Genomic DNA, 19,676 nt, shown 5'->3' with positions numbered 1-19,676 from the left:
AGCATTCTTGCCATTATGATCAATTTATTATTATTTCATTCCTCGTGAATAATTATATCATCACATTAATGCTGATGTCCTGCTAGCGTTTATCTAGCTACCACCAATTCCCAATAGTACCATGAAAATAACTGGTATAGCAAGGTGAAGATAACCATGGCTTGTAAGCAAGAATAGTGTTGGGTGCATGTAAAAAGAGTTTCTATTTTTTCTTGTTTTGGTGAAAGAAGATTAAGAAGAAGAAGGAGGAGGAGGAGGAGGAGGAGGAGGAGGAAGCAGATAGCATGGCGGAGAGTATAGTGTCGTTTGTTGAGGAAAGGCTTGGCGACCTTATAATTAGAGAAGCAACACTTATAGAAGGGGCGAGAGAGCAAATCAAGAAGATGCAAATCGAATTAAGGCGCATGAAGTGCTTCTTAGAAGACGCAGACAAAAGGCAAAACGAAGATGAGAGTGTTCAAAATTGGGTTTCAGAGATTCGGGATGCTGCTTACGATGCTCAGGATGCAATAGAAGCTTTCACCCTTGATGAAATGCTGTCCAAGAAGAGAGAAAATGTGTTCAAGAGGTCGTTTGCTTTTCTCAAAGAACCCATCAAACTTCACAAAGTGGGGTCCGAGATTGAAGCCATTAAAGCCAGAATCGCGGAGCTCTCCCAAAGCTTACAAACTTATGGTGTGAATGCTGCGAGAGAAGAAGGCTCCACCTCAGCGAACCTGCACAGGCAAAGGCAAAAGCAATTGAGATGGTCTTATTCCCACAATCTGGAAGAGTATATTGTGGGGTTGGACGAAAACATAAAACAAGTAGTTTCAGAGCTGGTGAAGGAAAAAAGTGGCAGTATATCTGCGTCCATATGCGGGATGGGTGGTCTAGGCAAGACCACTCTTGCCAAGAAAGTGTTTCACCACAGTAGCGTTAGGCGGCATTTTGAAGGTTTTGCTTGGGCTTATGTGTCTCAAGATTGCAAAAGAAAAGATGTTTGGGAAGGAATTTTGCTAAGTATTTCCTCGCCATCGAAAGACGAGAGGGATCAGATAATGAAAATGAGAGAGGACGAGCTGCCAAAGAAGCTTAATCAAGTTCTGGAAGAGAAAAGGTGTTTGGTCGTGCTGGACGATATTTGGGACGCCGAGGCATGGGATATTCTTTCTCCTGCCTTCCCAAAAGCAATGAGGAGCAGCAAAATGTTACTAACAACTCGGAACAGAGATGTAGCATTGCATGTTGATCCAAAAGGATTTCTACATGAACCGCGCTGTTTAAATGAAGAAGACAGTTGGGACTTGTTTCAGAAGAAGGCATTTTCAAGAAGACATCCAGGTTTGTTCTCATCCATCTTGTTCTTGTTGTTGTTGTTGTTGTTTTTTTTTTTTTTTTTTTTTTTTTTATTATTATTATTATTTTTTAATTTCTATAGCCTTGGCACACGTAGAATTAATTACCATAAAAATTTCTATAGAATTTATTGGATGAAGTGTATTATATTAGACGTTGAGGGAAAATAGGAAAGATAGAGGTTAATTTGTGATCGACAACATCAGGATATTTTTATATTTTTGTAGGGTATTTTTTTTTTTTTGTTTGATTTTTGTAGGGTAATTAAAATCTGAACTATTTGATTAAATTAAATAACTTAGATTTTACGATCTCAACATACAACTTAATAAGATCTATAATGATTAAAAAAAATTGAATATCCTTTAAATATTGTTGTAAGCGTTAATGAAGTGGATTTTAAATATATATATATATATATATATATATATATATATATATATATATAATTTAGAGAAATGTTAGGGGTCAATAAGTTCTTCATATTTAGTTCATATTCTTCTACAAATTCAATAAATCAACCATTAGATTTGTGGCGCCTAGCATTGACTTATGTGGAGTTCACATAAGTCCACAAATCTAATGGTTGATTTGTAAGAGAAAATAAGTCAAATATGAAAAAAAAAATATATATATATTAACCATTAACATTTCTCTAAAATTTAATTAAAAAGGAGTTTTTACGGTTTTTAATTAGCTGCAGGGACACTATCAAACAACTATATATGCAGTATATTGGTCCATTTTCAAATAAGTCCTTGGATATTCAAGTTTATCAATCAATTTCTTGGGCGGTTTTCCCCAATTTTCAATCAAATCCTTATGTACTTTGCTCCTCTCCAATTTTTTCAGTAAAAACCATCTACAATTCTAATTATGTCTTAAAGAAAGAAAAATTTGCAAGCAAAAAAAAAGCTCAAGTATTAAACGAAACATTATTAGCTCGTTGGTGTGTATATATATATGTCTATTAATAAAAAAAGGTTATGTATATAAATATAAGTATATATATTAGTTGTTAAGTAACAATATGTAATATAGGTTACTTGAATATGTATATATAATTGTTATGTGAGAAATGCTTTTTTTTTTAATAGCATTTGAGAAATTAATGCATATATATATATACATACATGCAGACCCCAGAACTTGCGAAGAGATGGAGAAGTTAGGGAGGGACATGGTGGCGAGGTGTGGTGGTTTACCGTTGGCTATCAACGTGCTTGGAGGACTTTTGGCAACCAAAGAAACACTGAGTGAGTGGCATACGGTGCACAGAAGTAATATAAAATCGTATTTAAGGAGAGGCGCCGCCCAAGGACAACAATCAACCGTTCACGATGTATTGGCTTTGAGCTACCATGAATTGCCTCACCAATTGAAACCCTGTTTCCTCTATCTCTGCCAGTTTCCAGAGGACTACGAAATCCCAAAAAAGAAATTGATTCGATTGTGGGTGGCGGAAGGCTTTGTGTCGCCCAGATACGAGCATGAGGGAGAGACGTTGGAAGATGTTGCAGAACACTACTTGGCTGATTTGGTAAATAGATGCATGGCTCAAGTGGGTGTGATTGGGGCAAGTGGGAGGATCAAATCCTGCCGCCTCCACGATCTTATGCGCGACCTCTGCTTGTCAAAGGCAAAACAGGAGAATTTTCTCCACATTGTAACTCATTCTGATCACGCAGCTGCCAATCCTTTGACGTCATCAACTGGTAAAATCCGAAGACTAGCCATATTTTCTGACCCTGATTTTTTCCCAGAAAATTACAAAGATCATCCTCAGATCAGGTCCCTTTTATACTTCATTAAAGATAACAGCTCAATCAATTCTGTGCCCAAGTGCTTCAAATTGCTTAGAGTTTTGGATCTGGAAGGAAGCAAGATGGCGCCGGAAGGGGAGTTACCTGAGAAAATAGGAACACTGATTCATTTGAGGTTCTTGAGCTTAAAGAAAACTGGTATCCGGGAGTTCCCTCCTTCCATAGGCAATTTGCTGTGCTTGGAGACCCTGAATCTGGAAACCATTGACGAATTTAGCTGGGAATCGACTGTAGTAATCCCGACTGTGATATGGACGATGGAGCAGTTGAGACATTTGTATCTTCCCAAGTGGTGTGACTATTCAACTGATGATAATAAGCTGTCACTCACAAATCTGACCAACTTGCTGACACTTGTAAACTTTCCTGCAAACAAATGTGAAGTGAGCGATCTTCTAAGTTTGACCAGTCTTAGAAAATTGGTGCTAAATGAGCCACGGCACTTCCAAGAGTTCGGGGAAATCTTCAATCGCCCCAACGGTAAATATTTAAACAGCCTTCGGTCCTTGTCGATGAAGACTGAATTGCTTTCATTCCCTGACATCGTAGTAAATGTACCGCAAGTCGTACGAGGTTGTCCTCTTCTTAGCAAGCTACACGTGGAAGGGCGGATACAGAAGCTGCCGGATTACAACCATCCATACCTCATCAAGTTGAGTTTGTGGGGATCGAAACTTGTGGAAGACCCGATGCCTATTCTGGAGAAGCTGCCGATTTTGAGATACCTGAACGGATGGGATGCTTTCGCGGGGAAGAAAATGGTTTGCTCGAAAGATGGTTTTCCTAAACTGAAAACATTAGTCTTGCGGGGGTTTCCTAGTTTAGAGGAGTGGACGGTGGAGGAAGGTGCCATGCCCTGTCTTTTCCGTTTGGAGATTTTACAATGCAGCAAGTTGAAGTCGGTTCCAGATGGACTGAGGTTTGTGAGGGCCCTCCAGGAACTGGAGTTTCGATGGATGCCAATAGCATTCAAACATAGGCTTGAAAAAAAAGGAGAGGATTTCAGCCAAGTCCAGCACGTGCCTTCCATTGTTTTTCTCTGAATTGAGAGCTTGGAGTACTAATTAAGGTTGATCATCAGCTGAAAAGGACTTGAGGTAATTTGTACAGACATTTTGTTGACTTTATATTTTTACTTCTGTCACTGAAGTCCATGCAGATAACCAATGTGCCTCATTCTTGTATTTTGAAATTTATATATATATTATATCAAAGGGAATTCCCTTCTGTGCAGGATCGTTGAATTGATGCTAGCTGTCATGGTCTACATCACTGAAAGGAAAGAAACTCGAGACTTTTTGGCTGGAAATGTAGAGATTTGGCTATTTGTTTGTATGGACATTGTTCTGCTTAATTGTTAGGCTTCAGAGAGATCAACTCCCTCTCCTATGAGTCTAATTATGCCAATAGATGGTTGGGCAGGATCGATGGTTCTGATGATGTTTTCCAACTCAAATACTCCTGCTTTTATATATGTTTGTTTGTGCTGGTCTAATGGTGTTAATTGACCTGCTGGCGGTTATGGCTTCTTTCATGTTCCCAAGCTGCGCAGGTTTGGGGTGTTGGTGATTTGTTGTCTTTCTTAGTTGCTGGTTTTGGGGACTACTGTTTAATCTTCCCTTTGTAAAATTTATTTTGGTTTATAAATTAATTAATTATTCATCCAAAAAAAAAAAAAAATTCATATGATATTGAACTACAATTCTCTCATTGTTAGCATCACACTGTATCTAAAGTCTCGCTAATTAGGCCATTGAAGTGCTTGGTTTTTTCTATGTGATTTATAGGTTTTATAAAGGTGTAAATTCTGAGGCAAGTCCAAGTAGGCAAGCTTAGAAGGTACGGGCCCATTAGCGAGACCTATCTAATTTTAATTAAATATATCATAAACCCATAAGAATAAACAATAATTTTTATTTTAAAATGTTATTTTGAATTATATGTATAGTTTAATGGTTTGTATGGTATGATTTTATAAAAAGGGTATGCGTTGGAATTTTCATAGAAGCAAAATTTTATTTTTAGCATGATTTTAATTCGTGGAATTTTCATATTTTCAACTATGTCCATGTAATGAATTGATGAATTTATCATTAAATTTGTATAGGATTTATATGAATTCATAAATCTAATAATTGATTAATTAAATGTTGTGCACATAACTAAATCAAGATCCCAAAGAAGTAGAAAAGAGTAGAATAAAAAATAAATCAATTACACAAGACACCAAAATTTAAGTAGTTCGGTTTAACAAATCAACATTCATTGACGGAGACGACCGGAAGAATTCACTATCAAAAGATGGAGTACAAAGATAACGGGTAAAAAATCATTCAAAACCCCAAAGCCCTAATACACTTAAATCTTACTCTCACACAAAATAGAAAAATACAAAAGAGAGAAAAATTTGACAAATTTATTTATTTATTATTATTTTTTTTCACTAAGTACCGTCATAAGGCACAACAAAATAAAAAAATCCTAATAAAATGTGTGGTTTCTAATTTTTTTTCTCCCATCCTTACTTTGTTGCAAAGCCTCCTTTTTATAGTGGTTCAAAGTCAGCTAGCAACTCTATTGATACGGTGCACAACAATGATAAATAATATAAAATTGAAAAAAGAGAGATTAAGAGATAATTAAGACATATATTTAACGTGGTTCGACAATGTATCTATATCTACAGAAAGTGCGACTGTATTTTGCTATATATGATTCAGGGTTACATCATAATATATATATATATATATATAGAAAATCCCCAAAATACTCCTACTCTATGAAAGTTGCTATTTGCTCCCATTTACTTGGCCTTTCGCTAATGTTTTGATATGCGCCACAAATTTCACCAAACTTATTGTACAACTTGAAGTAAAGTCACGTGTAGGGGTGCAAAGGCGGGCGGTTTTTAACCGCCCGCTAACCGCTAACCGCTATAACCGCCAACCGCCTAACCGCCTAACCGTTTAACCGCATTAACCGCTAACCGCCTAACCGCCATAACCGCCTAGCGGTTAGCGGTTATTGGGTCTACTAACCGTAACCGCTAACCGCTAACCGCCTTTTTATATAATATATTTTTATAATTATAATTATAAAAATATTTATACATATAACATAATCACTTGATCATTAAATCACAATTTTTTTAAAAAATAATTAAATCACAATTTGAGTATTAATATATTATCACTATAATTTATATGATTATATCATATAATCACTTGATCATTAAATCACAACTTTTTTAAAAAAAATAATTAAATCACAATTTGAGTATTAATATATTATCACTATAATTTATATGATTATATCACATGAGATTGATTATTAAATCATTTGATTATATAATAACAAATTATACATATATAATATGACATAACTCATAAGTATATTAATTCATACTAATACAACAATTAAATATTTAGAGACTTATTTTCAATGTATGTTATAAACCTATAAGTCTATATAAGTCTACATATGTATATGAATAATATAAATGTATAATATCAATAGTTAATCATATGATTCAATGACAATTCAAATACTTTATTCAAGACTTCAAGTGAATCATATTATTAATGTACAATGATGATATGATTCGTATAATATTAAATTAAGTAATTGACATTGGATTAAACAATGACCAATGTGTTACTTATAAACATAATTTAAGTATTAATGTATTATCATTATAATTTTAGTAATTTATATATTATCACTATAATTGATATGATTATATCACATGATGACTTGATCATTAAATCATATGATTATATAATAATAAATAATACATATATAATATGACATAACTCATAAGTCATAAGTCTACAAGTTAATCATATGATTCATGTACAATGATAATCACAATTGATTCAATTGAATTAAACAATATGTTACTTATAACTACAAGTCTACAATTTAATTAAAGCATTATTAGATACTTTAGGAATTTAGGATTTAGGAGTTTGAACATTACCATTTACCATTAGATATTAAGTTCAATTCAAAGAAAAAAGATTATAAGTAAATATGATAAGAATTTAAATAATTAATCATATGAATCATATGATATAATTTAATGAGACTATATGATTATATAATATCAAATTAAGTAATTGACATTAGATTCAACAATGTGTTACTTATAATCACAATTGAAGTATTAATGTATTTTTTGAACATTTTTTAGAAAAAGAAATTTAACCATTTTTTGAAAGAAAAAAAAAAAAGAAAATTAACAATTTTGAACAATTTTGAATTATATATATATATAATTGCTTATAGTTATATTATATGCATATTGAATAATATAAATGTATAAGATAAATATTTAACTATATGACCCAATTACAATTCCAATGCTTAATCAATTATTCATGTACAATGACAATGACAATGTGATTCATATAATATCAAATTAAGTAATTGACATTGGATTAAACAATGTGTTACTTATAACTACAATTGAAGTATTTTTGTTTGTTTGTAAGTTTATAAGATTAACGCTTAATCATATGATCCAATGACAATTCAAATATTTATAGCAATTGGGCCCAAGAAGATATTAAAAATACAAGGAAAAAAATGAGGGTAAAAAAAACCCCAAAAAGCCCAAAAAAAAAGCCCAATTTTTAAAAAGCGGTTAGCGGGCGGTTATCTATTTCACTAACCGCTAATCGGCCACTAACCGCTAACCGCTAACCGCTAGGCGGTTAGTGGTTGCGGTTAGTGAAATTTACTAACCGCTAGGGCGGTTACGGTTAGCGGTTATTGCCACTAACCGCTAACCGTAACCGCCTTTGCACCCCTAGTCACGTGTACTCCAAATTGGAGTAGCAAACCCACAAAAGCCAATATATATATATATATGAAAGAACAAACGTGTGGCTTATAAAATTCTAAAAGAATAGCAAAAGACTTCAAGTCAAGCTTGGCATTCCAAAGTCTTGAATATATATATATATATATATATATATATATATATATATATATATATATTTTTTTTTTTTAAAAAAATAAGGCTATATATTTTTATCTTATAATGTTGGAGTAACAATCTTAATAAATTTTTTATTTTTATTTTTTTACAATGACTTTCTAATAATTGATTGAGAGTGGTATTATGAGATCAAAATATAATTTATAACATTATTCTAATTCCAGTATTTTCACTTGTGTAATTGCGTTCAATAAACCAGATATTAGAAAGCTAGAATATCAAACGTCGAATATGGTGTCTCGCTGTACCCATGAATTTGAATATGATAACCAGGTTCACAAAACTTACGGAAAAAACAATCGTTCACGAAAACAAATTAAGAGTATTTCAGTTCTGTAATTTACTTTTTTCATATGCAAAACCAATAAAGTTTGTCTAGAGCATTAATCACGTGGTCCAGGTTGCTATTCCTTGGTTGAATATTAGAAAAGGTTGTGGTCCGGTGGTCCCTATATATTCTGAGTCTAATAATTCCAAAGACTTAACTTTCACACCATTGCTCACGTATTTTCCATCAGATAATTAAGCTGCATATATATGGTATAGCAGCCGTAGGAGAATTGGTCTTCCACACCATGCACTCGCTTGCCCTCTGCCTCTCCTTCCTCCATCTTCTCCTCACCCAGGCCGTCACTGAAACCCCGCCACCCTACGCTGCCACCGACTATTTTCTCCTCAATTGTGGCTCCTCCTCTAATTCAACCTCTCTTGATGGCCGTAACTGGGATGGCGATTTCAACTCAAAGTTCTCACCCCCAAATGCACAAACCATATCAATTGCATCTACCCCCTCCCAACAATACCCTTCTGTTACCCAAGTTCCCTACACGACTGCACGCATCTTTCACAACAAGTTCACCTACTCCTTCCCCGTCTCGCCTGGCCTGAAGTTCGTCCTGTCAAGCAAAGCAAAGCTTTGTTGCATCAATGGAGAAACAGAGTAATGAAGATCAAATGAGGAGAAGGGAAGAAAGAATAGAGAGAAAATCAGAAACTTGTATTCTGTAATATTTGATCTTAAACTGTTACAATGAAGAGAATCAGTTTATATACATGAAATCAGAACTTAGCTAAACAAACTAACTTAACTAACCAACAACAGAAAAACAGAATGAACAGAATGAGAAAAGAATAAGTTTGTTTAACATGCGTGCATATATCTGAAACTCCCCCTCAAGATGGATGGCAAACATCCTTGACAAACATCTTGGAAAGTAACCGAGAAAAATCCTTAAAACCAAGGCCTTTTGTGAAGATATCGGCCAGTTGGTTCTGAGAAGACACATGCAAAGTTCTGAGCAAACCAAGTTGAATCTTTTCACGAACTAAATGGCAATCAATCTCTATGTGTTTAGTTCTCTCGTGAAAAACAGGATTGGCAGCTATATGCAAAGCAGACTTGCTGTCACAGAAGAGTAATGCAGCCTTTGGATGAGGTATACGAAAATCATGAAGAAGAGAGATAAGCCATGTTAGTTCACAAGCAGTAGATGCCAAAGCCCTATATTCTGCCTCAGCAGAAGACCTGGAGATGGTGTGTTGTTTCTTTGATTTCCAAGAAACTAATGAATTACCAATGAACACACAGAAACCAGTAATTGATCTTCTAGTATCAACACAACCTGCCCAATCCGAATCTGAAAAAGCCTTTAGACAAAAATCTGACTGAGCAGAAAACAAAAGCCCTTGAGCAGGAGAGTTCTTGACATATCTCAGCACTCTAGTAGCAGCATCTAGATGAGGTTGTCGAGGTTGATCCATGAATTGACTCAAGACTTGAACAGAATAAGCTAGATCAGGCCGAGTTATAGTAAGATAAAGTAACCTGCCAACCAACCTCCTGTAACTAGTTGGATCAGAAAGAAGATCCCCAACATCCTTAGAAAGCTTAAGATTTTGTTCAATGGGAAAAGAAACAGGTTTGGAAGCTAAGAGACCAGAATCTTCAAGAACTTCTAGAGCATACTTTCGTTGAGAGACAGAAATACCTTCTTTGCTTCTAGCAATTTCAAGTCCCAAAAAAAACTTCAAAGGGCCTAAATCTTTCAGCTTAAACCTATCATTAAGCAAAGTAATAAACTCAGAAACTGCTTTAGAATCATTGCTTGCTATGGCCACATCATCAACATAGATTAGAAGAGCAATGTAAGAAACACCCTGAAGCCTTGTAAACAAGGAGTAGTCAGCCTTAGATTGTACAAAGCCAAGATCAATCAAAGCAGCAGAAAATTTAGAAAACCAATTCCTGGAAGCCTGCTTCAGACCATATAAGGACTTAGTCAATTTGCAAACCTTGTTCTCCCCCTTAACAGCAAATCCAGGAGGCATGGTCATGTACACCTCTTCATCTAAGTCTCCATGCAAGAAGGCATTATTAACATCCAATTGATGAATTAACCAACCCTTGGCTGCAGCAAGAGCTAAGAAAACCCTAACAGTGGTCATCTTGGCCACAGGTGAGAAGGTCTCATGATAATCCAAACCCTCACATTGGGTATACCCTTTTGCTACCAACCGAGCCTTGTACCTCTCAATGCTGCCATCAGACCTATGTTTCACTTTATAAACCCACTTACACCCTATAGGATGTTTATTAGGTGGTAGAGTAGTAACAACCCATGTATGATTTGTTTCAAGTGCAGTAATTTCAGCCTGCATAGCTGCACGCCAATTGGCATCCTTTACAGCTTGATGATAGAATTTAGGTTCAGACTGGGATGAAATAGCTAAACAAAAAGATCTGTGAGAAGGTGACAAATTATGGTAAGAAACAAAAGAAGACAATGGATAAGCCTTACCTGAATCTGCATCCATTAAAGGAGATTGAAGTGGAGAAGTGAAAGCGAGTTTGCAATGAAAATCCTGCAAGTAACTAGGTTTGGATTTTACCCTAGTGGACTTTCTAAGAGGTGGACAGGGAACAGGAGTAGAATGATTAGGTTTAGAAACAGAACTAGATGAATCTACATCTGCAGAAAGATTAGGAACAGAACTAGGTGAATCTAAATCTGCAGAAATAGGTGGGACTTGAGGAATTGATGCAGGAATGTCAGAAACAGAATCAGGAACATTAGAAGAAGAAGGGGAATTATGTGGGATTGGTTGTGGAAAAGATGATGTAAAAACATCTTCATCTGAAAAATCAGGAACAGGAATGAATGGAAAAACATTGTCATGCAGTTGAGTAGATGTATGATCCAAATGAGAAGCATAAGGAAAAATTGTTTCATGAAAAACTGCATGTCTAGAAATAATAATGGAATGAGTATGAAGATTATAGAACTTGTATGCTTTCATGCCATATGGATATCCGATGAATATGGAAGGAATAGCCCTAGGATCAAACTTTGTTCTATTCCTAGACAAAGTTGACACATATGCTAAACAACCAAAAACCTTAAGATGAGAATAGGAAGGCACAACAGAATAGAGTAACTCATGTGGAGATTTATTGGAAAGTAAAGGTGTGGGAATTCGGTTTATAAGGTGAGCTGCAGTAAGAATGCAATCTCCCCAGAATTTCAAAGGAAGATGTGACTGAAACCGAATGGACCTTGCAACATTTAACAAGTGTTGATGTTTCCTTTCAACTATAGCATTTTGTTGTGGGGTCTCAACACAACTAAGCTGATGGATAGTGCCTTGAGCAGAAAAAAAATCATTCATTTGGAATTCAAGTCCATTATCAGACCTTAGACACTTGACCTTTGATTTGAATTGAGTTTGAACAAAATTAAAGAATGCTTGGATAAAAGACTTGGTTTGAGACTTATGTTGCATCAAATGCACCCAAGTGAATCGACTGAAATCATCTACAATAGTAAGAAAGTAAACTGATCCATTTATTGATTTAGTAGCCAAAGGCCCCCAGATGTCACAATGAACTAGATCAAATGGAAACTTGGAAATTGAAGTACTAACAGGAAAAGAGAGTTTGTGTTGTTTTGCCATTGGACAGATTGGGCAAACACTCTCTGAATTACAAGATATTTCAGAAACATGCTTATCTAAAAGCTTTATTCTAGCAAGAGAAGGATGACCTAATCTATAATGCCAAACATCAAGTGATGGCTTTTTGATGGAAGTGAAAGAAACATGCTGCTCAAAAGGAGGAAGAGAAACCGATGCTGGAACCTTGTTGTCTTGCAGCAAGTAGAACAATCCAGCTTCTTCCTTACCCACCCCAATCACTCTCCAATGGTGCAAACTCTGTATAAAACAATATCCAGCAAAGAAGATGAGACAACATCTTAGATGTTTAATAAGTTTGCTAGCTGAAATGAGATTGAAGGCAAAAGAGGGAACACACAAAACTTCAGTCAATGTAAGATTTTCTGAGAGTTTAACAGTACCAATGTGTGTGACAGCTGCTATGGAACCATTAGGTAAATTTACACAAGTTGAAACTACAGCAGTAATGGAAGTGAAAAAGGATGGAGAACTAACCATATGGTCGGTTGCACCAGTATCTATTATCCAAGAGTGTTTATGTTGTTTTGAAGATGGAACCATATTAACAAAAGTTGCAGAAAACACAGAATATCTTGGATTAAGAGATGAGTGATAACCTGATGCACCAACAGCAGAATGAGCAAAGTGTGCAGGGGGCTGTGCAGAGGACTGTGGTGATGACAATGAATACTGTTTCATCATATCCATGATGTTCTTGTATTGCTCAGAGATCATAGACAGATGAGGAGAAAACATTTGTTGAGCATGGAAACCAGAATCCTGCACCTGGTTTGCTGAATGCTGAATTGGTTTGCCTCGGGTAGATTTGAAACCAGGAGGATAACCATGCAATTTATAGCATTTCTCCACAGTATGGCCAACAAATCCACAATGAGAGCAAATAGGTTTATCTTTCCTATAAGTGTTTTGTTTGACAAACCTATTCCCTGAGGTAGATTTGGTCATAAAAGCAATAGGCTCATGATTGACAGCAGGAGAAGAAATAGGAGTAGGGTTGGAATTGGTCATTAGGGCAGAGGATTCATGGCTTAGAGAAGTGATTGTGATTTCTCTTTGTTTTTCCTCTTGAATTATAAGAGAAAAAACTTTATGTAAAGAAGGCAAAGGGTCAGTTAAAAGGATTTGAGCTCTAACAGCAGCAAACGAGTCATTCAGCCCCATTAAAAACTGATAGACCTTTTCTTGACTATGAATTTCAAGAATTGATTGAACTCTACCACAATTGCAGCAGTTGCATGCAGACATGGGTCTATAGTTATTAAGTTCCTCCCATAGAATTTTAAGCCGAGTATAGTAATGACTTACAGAGGAATTGTCTTGAGTAATGGCTGCAATGGTCTTCTGTAGTTGGAAAATCCGAGGACCATTTCTTTGGGAATAGCTTGCCTTGAGCTCATCCCACATATCCTGAGCAGACTTGATGTAGATTATGGTGGAAGCAATGTCCTTCGAAACTGAATGCAGAATCCAAGAGACCACCATGTCATTGCATCTGGTCCATGCTGGAAGAAGACTGTCACCAGCAGCTGGTTTTGGCATTGAACCATCAACAAAACATAACTTGTTCTTCGCACTCAGGGAAACAAGCATGGATCGACTCCATGTGTTGTAGTTATCCTCTGAAAGTGCACTGCCAACCAGATTAAGTGCTGGATTTTCTCCATTGCTAAGAAACAGAGGGCTCGAAGGATCGATGAACTGATTATTGAAACCAGTGTTTATAGAAGCGGAAGATGAAGGATTGAGAGATTGTGCCATTGAAGGATTGAGAGATTGTGCCATTGAAGGAATAGGAATAAACTTCACAAAGTGAAGGGCTCTGATACCATGTCAAGCAAAGCAAAGCTTTGTTGCATCAATGGAGAAACAGAGTAATGAAGATCAAATGAGGAGAAGGGAAGAAAGAATAGAGAGAAAATCAGAAACTTGTATTCTGTAATATTTGATCTTAAACTGTTACAATGAAGAGAATCAGTTTATATACATGAAATCAGAACTTAGCTAAACAAACTAACTTAACTAACCAACAACAGAAAAACAGAATGAACAGAATGAGAAAAGAATAAGTTTGTTTAACATGCGTGCATATATCTGAAACGTCCGTCTCTACTTCTTCCCGGCCTCCTACTCTGGAGTCGATAAATCCAAGTCCTTCTCCTTGGTCACCGCCAATAACTTCACCCTCTTAAGCAACTTCAGTGCCTTCCTTACCGTCTCTTCGACAGAACCTCCCGTAGCCACCGTTATCAAAGAATTCATAATCCCTGTGTTGCACACTCAGTTTCTCAACATAACCTTTATTCCATCTCCGAGCTCTTACGCCTTCATTAATGGTATAGAGATTGTGTCTATGCCAAATAATCTCTATATGCACAATAGGGATGATGTAATGATCACCATGGTAGATTACAACACACCCTTCTATTTCGACGATACCACTGCTCTTGAGACCATGTATAGACTAAACGTGGGGGGCAGAGATGTCTCCGGCGTAGAGGATACTGGGATGTTCCGGACTTGGAGTCAGGACTCGCAGTATCTGTTTGGCCAGATGAAAGGGATGACGCCTTCCGCCCGGTCTGATGTCAAGATACAGTATACGGCAGACACACCGGCCTATACTGCGCCGGAGATTGTGTATCAAACTTCTCGTACAATGGATCTGAATGCTACGCTTAACTTGAAGTGGAACCTCACGTGGATCTTCACGGTTGATGGCGGGTTTAACTATCTTGTTAGGCTTCATTTCTGCGAAACTCTGAAAGAGGTAGTGGAAACTAATGAACGGGTTTTTTACATATTCATCAATAATCAGACGGCAGAGGAAGATGCGGATGTGATTAATTGGAGCGGCGATACCGGAATTCCTGTATACAGAGAGTATGTTGTGTTGGTCCCAAGTGGAAACAAGGCCAAACAAGATTTATGGCTTGCGCTACACCCCAACTTGGATATGTCAATACGTCCCGGATTCCAGAATGTCATCTTGAACGGTTTAGAAATATTTAAGGTGAGCCGATCAGACGGTACTCTTGCTGGGCTCAACCCGGAAGTGGAGGGGGTTACCACACTCCCGGCCCCGGAACCCAAAACAAAATTAACGGAGAGGCCACAGAAGTTGTCGTCGATGATAGCCATTATCATTGGAGGTGTTGTTGGTCTACTCTTTATTCTTTTTTTAGTGACTTTCGGGCTGAGTAAGAGAGCCAAGGACATCGGCTCCACCGGTGTAACTTCATGGTGGGGTCTATTTTCTTTCACCAAGACCAAGTCCACTAAGACGCAGGGCTCATTTTTACCTTCCGAATTATGTCGTAAGTTTTCGTTTGCTGAAATCAAAGCCGCCACAAACGATTTCGATAAGGTTTTAATCATAGGGGTTGGAGGGTTTGGCAACGTGTATAAAGGGTACATCGATGACGGGACTATTCCAGTTGCAATCAAACGGCTGAAATCTAGTTCACAGCAAGGGGCTCGTGAGTTCCACACCGAAATCGTGATGCTCTCCCAGCTTCGTTACCTCCATCTTGTTTCTCTGATTGGATATTGTAACGAAGGTGATGAGATGATACTCGTCTACGATTACATGGCCCATGGGACTCTACGTGATCATTTGTACAACACCGATAATCCACCTCTTCCGTGGAAGCAACGCCTTGAGATTTGTATCGGTGCGGCTCGTGCTTTGAACTATCTTCATACGGGCGCAAAGCAAACAATCATTCATCGTGACGTGAAGACAACAAATATCTTATTAGATGAGAAATGGGTTGCCAAGGTATCCGATTTTGGATTGTCCAAAGTAGGTCCCACTGGCATGGCCAACTCCCACGTCAGCACGGTGGTGAAGGGTAGTTTTGGGTACATGGACCTAGAGTATTACAGACGTATGCAGTTGACTGTGAAATCTGACGTGTACTCATTTGGTGTGGTTTTGTGTGAAGTATTGTGTGCAAAGCCACCTATAATGCGTACGACAGAGACAGCAATGGGCCTCGCGAGGTGGGCGCAGGAAATCTATCGCAATGGAAAGGTTGAAGAGATGGTTGATCCATCAATTAAGGGTGAAATAGGGATTCGGTGCTTGAAGAAATTTGTTGAGGTTGCGATGAATTGTTTACTTGACAACGGAATCGAACGGCCATCAATGGATGATGTGTTGGGGGGCCTTGAGTTCGCATTGCAATTGCAAGAAAGTGTAGACGAAGATGTAGGGCTTAATGTGGTTGAAATTAAGGCGCTAGATGATGAGAAAGGTCTCTTCCCCAAGTCCACACTTGATGATAGTGATGACATGTCAAGTAGCAGCAGTGGACAAGTGTCAAGTAGAAATAGCAACAGCAGGGTGACCATAATGAGCAACGGAGAGCAAAGTTTTACAAGTGCCAGTCAAGAGTCGGGCAAACTAATGTCCTCTAGTCATTTGGGACAGTGTTCTCTATGATTATGAATCTTAGCGGTCGGTGAAAGATGGTAGCTGAATTTTTATTAATTGGGCCTTATTTGGAGTCATATATTGAGGACAAGGGTTTGTAGGAAAGTCATTCTATTCATGAGTGTAGCAAATTAAATGATAGTTGTAGTGCATGTATCGGATTGAATCATGAGTACTCTAAACTCATAGATTATGGGATTCTTCTTGACTTGGGTTTTGTCGTAAGTCAGCTCTAAGCAAGATAATAAGTCAAAAGATTAAGCAAGTCTGAGTTTTGATTAAAGTAAAGTAAGAAACATTCATTTGAAAATGTTGATATGACACTCTAATTAATAATTGGAATATTCGTTATTCGTTATATATATATATATATATATATATATATATAACGGTTGATTGAGAATAGCATATGAATATTGTTGAATGAATGTTGAATATAATTATAGTATGTAGATTTTTTTTATTTATTATTATTTTATTGAATGTGGGAGAATGGAGAAAATGGATTTATTTGTGACTATTCTTTTTTTCTAATCAAATTGGAAATACAAGTGATAAAAAACCAAAAAGGGTGGGCTCCCCTGCAGCAGATCCAAACACGAAAGATAACGATCCAAATAAACGAAAGAAAATAGAAAATAGAAAATAGGCCAAAAGGTCCAATACTCAAGAGTCATAAATTATTAGGTTGTATTGTTCCAACAGTTTCTGTAGTGCCCCAGAATTTTCAAAGCTATTTAAATAGATTATTCTGATAATGATGTTATTTTAATATCCATTGTAGCTAAGGATTTTAATTCTTGGGAAATTTATGAGAGTGGTAATTAGAGAATGGTAATTGGTGAAATAGTATAGGGTTGGTGAAATAGTAAAATGAGGGTATAATTGTAAATTGAAGATAGAATGAGGGTATAATTGTAAATTGAAGGTAGAATAGTGTTTGGGGTTGGTGAAATAGTATAGGGTTGGTGAAATAGTAAAATGAGGGTATAATTGTAAATTGAAGATAAAATGAGGGTATAATTGTAAATTGAAGATAGAATGAGGGTATAATTGTAAATTGAAGATAGAATGAGGGTATAATTGTAAATTGAAGGTAGAATAGTGTTTGGGGTTGGTGAAATAGTATAGGGTTGGTGAAATAGTAAAATGAGGGTATAATTGTAAATTGAAGATAAAATGAGGGTATAATTGTAAATTGAAGATAGAATGAGGGTATAATTGTAAATTGAAGGTAGAATAGTGTTTGGGGTTGGTGAAATAGTATAGGGTTGGTGAAATAGTAAAATGAGGGTATAATTGTAAATTGACGAGAGAATAGTGTTTGATTTTCTCCTATAAATAGAGCTCTTCTCCTTCACAATTTTCACAACTCATCTCCTCTCCCATCTCTTGCATATATTCTTCCTTCTTCCGCTTTTTTTACTCGGTCTTTCTTCTTTCTAAGAGTGTTTACTCAGAACAGAGAGAGAAAGGGCGAGACCAAGCGCTACAAGAAAGAAAGAACACAAGAGATAGCGGACTTTAGAAATTAGTTTCAAAAGTTATACTAGTGGTGTTAGTCATATTGGAGCAACTAGATTCCTTCATACCACTTCTAGCTTCAGTCTAGAGGTAAGTAAATTCACTACCCCTTCTAAAATTACTTCATGTCATGCTATTTATATATTCTTGTATCAAACTGTAAATGATTATTTTATTTACCTGTCATGGAGATATGTTGCATGCATGAAGGATTTCTAAAAGAATTATTTAGAAAGTTTATATTTCTTTACATGCTTTTTAAGCACAACAAGTTTATATTTGGAAAAGTTTCCATTTTAAGAAAAGAAAGTTGAGAAATGATGATGATTATAAGAAAGAAAAAAGATGATAAACCCTCCTACATGTTGCCCTAAGATGCATCAAAAGAAGTACAAAGAAAAGTACAAGAGATGAGATAAATGTTTATGAAATGAGGGCACATGTATGGAGGAGAGTATTTTTGGCCCCAAGATAAGATAAGATGAGAGTTCGGTACCGATACTCGGATGGAGGCGAACCCACTGAAGGAGGCTATGCCAGAAGGTGGTATTCCATCAACTAGACCGTTGAGTGCACCAAGAAAGAGTTAATTGACGGTCGGGCATGGCTGTGGCCACAGTTCAGTGCCATGGTCACAAGGACCCGCAACCCTCGTGCACAGGGGTAATAGTGTACATGGGCCTTATTATGAGAAAATGATACTATATTTTCAACGATGATATGCTATGATGATTTACAGAGATAATTTATAATGATGCATTATGATGATGATTTATAAAGATGATTTACAACGATGATCTATTACTAGATGTAATAGTATGTATATGTTACGGGAGATGCAACCGTACATACAGATATTATTATGGCTAGAATTATATTTATTTGCGAAAATGATTTTCAAAACTGAGAACAAGGAGTAAAACTATTTATGGTTGTGGATTTTACTTGCTGGGCCCCCTTTGGGCTCATTCAGTTTTATTTCTTGTTTTCAGGTAGAAAGGATGCTGGAATAGGAGGCCGGAATGGGGACGGGAATAATTATTAATTTTCAAAGTCTTTTCATATAAGTTATTGTAATAATATGATATTCTGCAACTAAGGTTTAATGTTTTCTAATTTCGCTTGTAATAAAATCTCTTGAATAATGTTTTATACATTTATCGTATCCTTTAAAATCAAGTACTCTGATAGACCTTATAGATCTTTGCAAGAATTTTTGTTGTAAAAGAAGAAAAGTGGCAAATTCAGCCTTAACGGGCTGGGGATGTTACAATTTTGGTATCAGAGCAAAGGTTATAAGGTTCTGGCAGACTTTTCAAAAAAAAAAAAAAAAAAAAAAAAAAGGGGGTTAATGGGAAGCCACATTTCGGCCAAGTAGAGTTAGTCGTGGTAGTCACTACTAGATAATATAAGATTCTTGTCTAAATCGTTTAATGATTGTTATATTATCGATTGTGAAGAAATGGCGTCCCCAAATCACAATAACCAAGAAATCAACACCGAGTTCGACGACTCCGGAAGTGGAGAAAATGCTATCATAAACCATGAGTTAAGACCTATAGCAACGTTGGCAACTACTCTC

General features: G+C 36.4%; 2 protein-coding genes across 2 annotated transcripts; both read left to right on the top strand.

Moving 5' to 3' along the window:
* Positions 1-4,649, top strand: LOC132181288 (NB-ARC domain-containing disease resistance protein). The gene is made up of 3 exons (XM_059594437.2): positions 1-1,323; positions 2,478-4,258; positions 4,396-4,649. Exons 1-2 carry the CDS (start codon positions 285-287, stop codon positions 4,202-4,204), a joined length of 2,766 nt encoding a protein of 921 aa, XP_059450420.1. The 5' UTR covers positions 1-284; the 3' UTR covers positions 4,205-4,258; positions 4,396-4,649.
* Positions 4,650-8,636: 3,987 nt separating this feature from the next.
* On the top strand, positions 8,637-16,733 carry LOC132181196 (receptor-like protein kinase FERONIA). The gene is given in 3 exon segments (XM_088516399.1): positions 8,637-9,055; positions 14,233-16,558; positions 16,561-16,733. Coding segments are annotated over 3 exon segments (2,685 nt in total). The 5' UTR covers positions 8,637-8,738; the 3' UTR covers positions 16,603-16,733.
* The last annotated feature ends 2,943 nt before the right edge of the window (positions 16,734-19,676 follow it).

This window comes from Corylus avellana, chromosome 5, assembly GCF_965113065.1.
Source record: "Corylus avellana chromosome 5, dhCorAvel1.hap1.2, whole genome shotgun sequence".
Taxonomy (NCBI): Eukaryota; Viridiplantae; Streptophyta; class Magnoliopsida; order Fagales; family Betulaceae; genus Corylus; species Corylus avellana.
The sequence above is the reverse complement of the archived record's forward strand: the minus strand, read 5'-3'. Positions and strand labels throughout refer to the sequence as shown.

Coding starts and splice junctions, on each gene's coding strand:
- LOC132181288 (XM_059594437.2), top strand. CDS start 285: ATGGCGGAGAGTATAGTGTCGTTTGTTGAGGAAAGGCTTGGCGACCTT. Junction 1,324..2,477: donor ATTTTCAAGAAGACATCCAG/GTTTGTTCTCAT, acceptor ACATACATGCAG/ACCCCAGAACTTGCGAAGAG.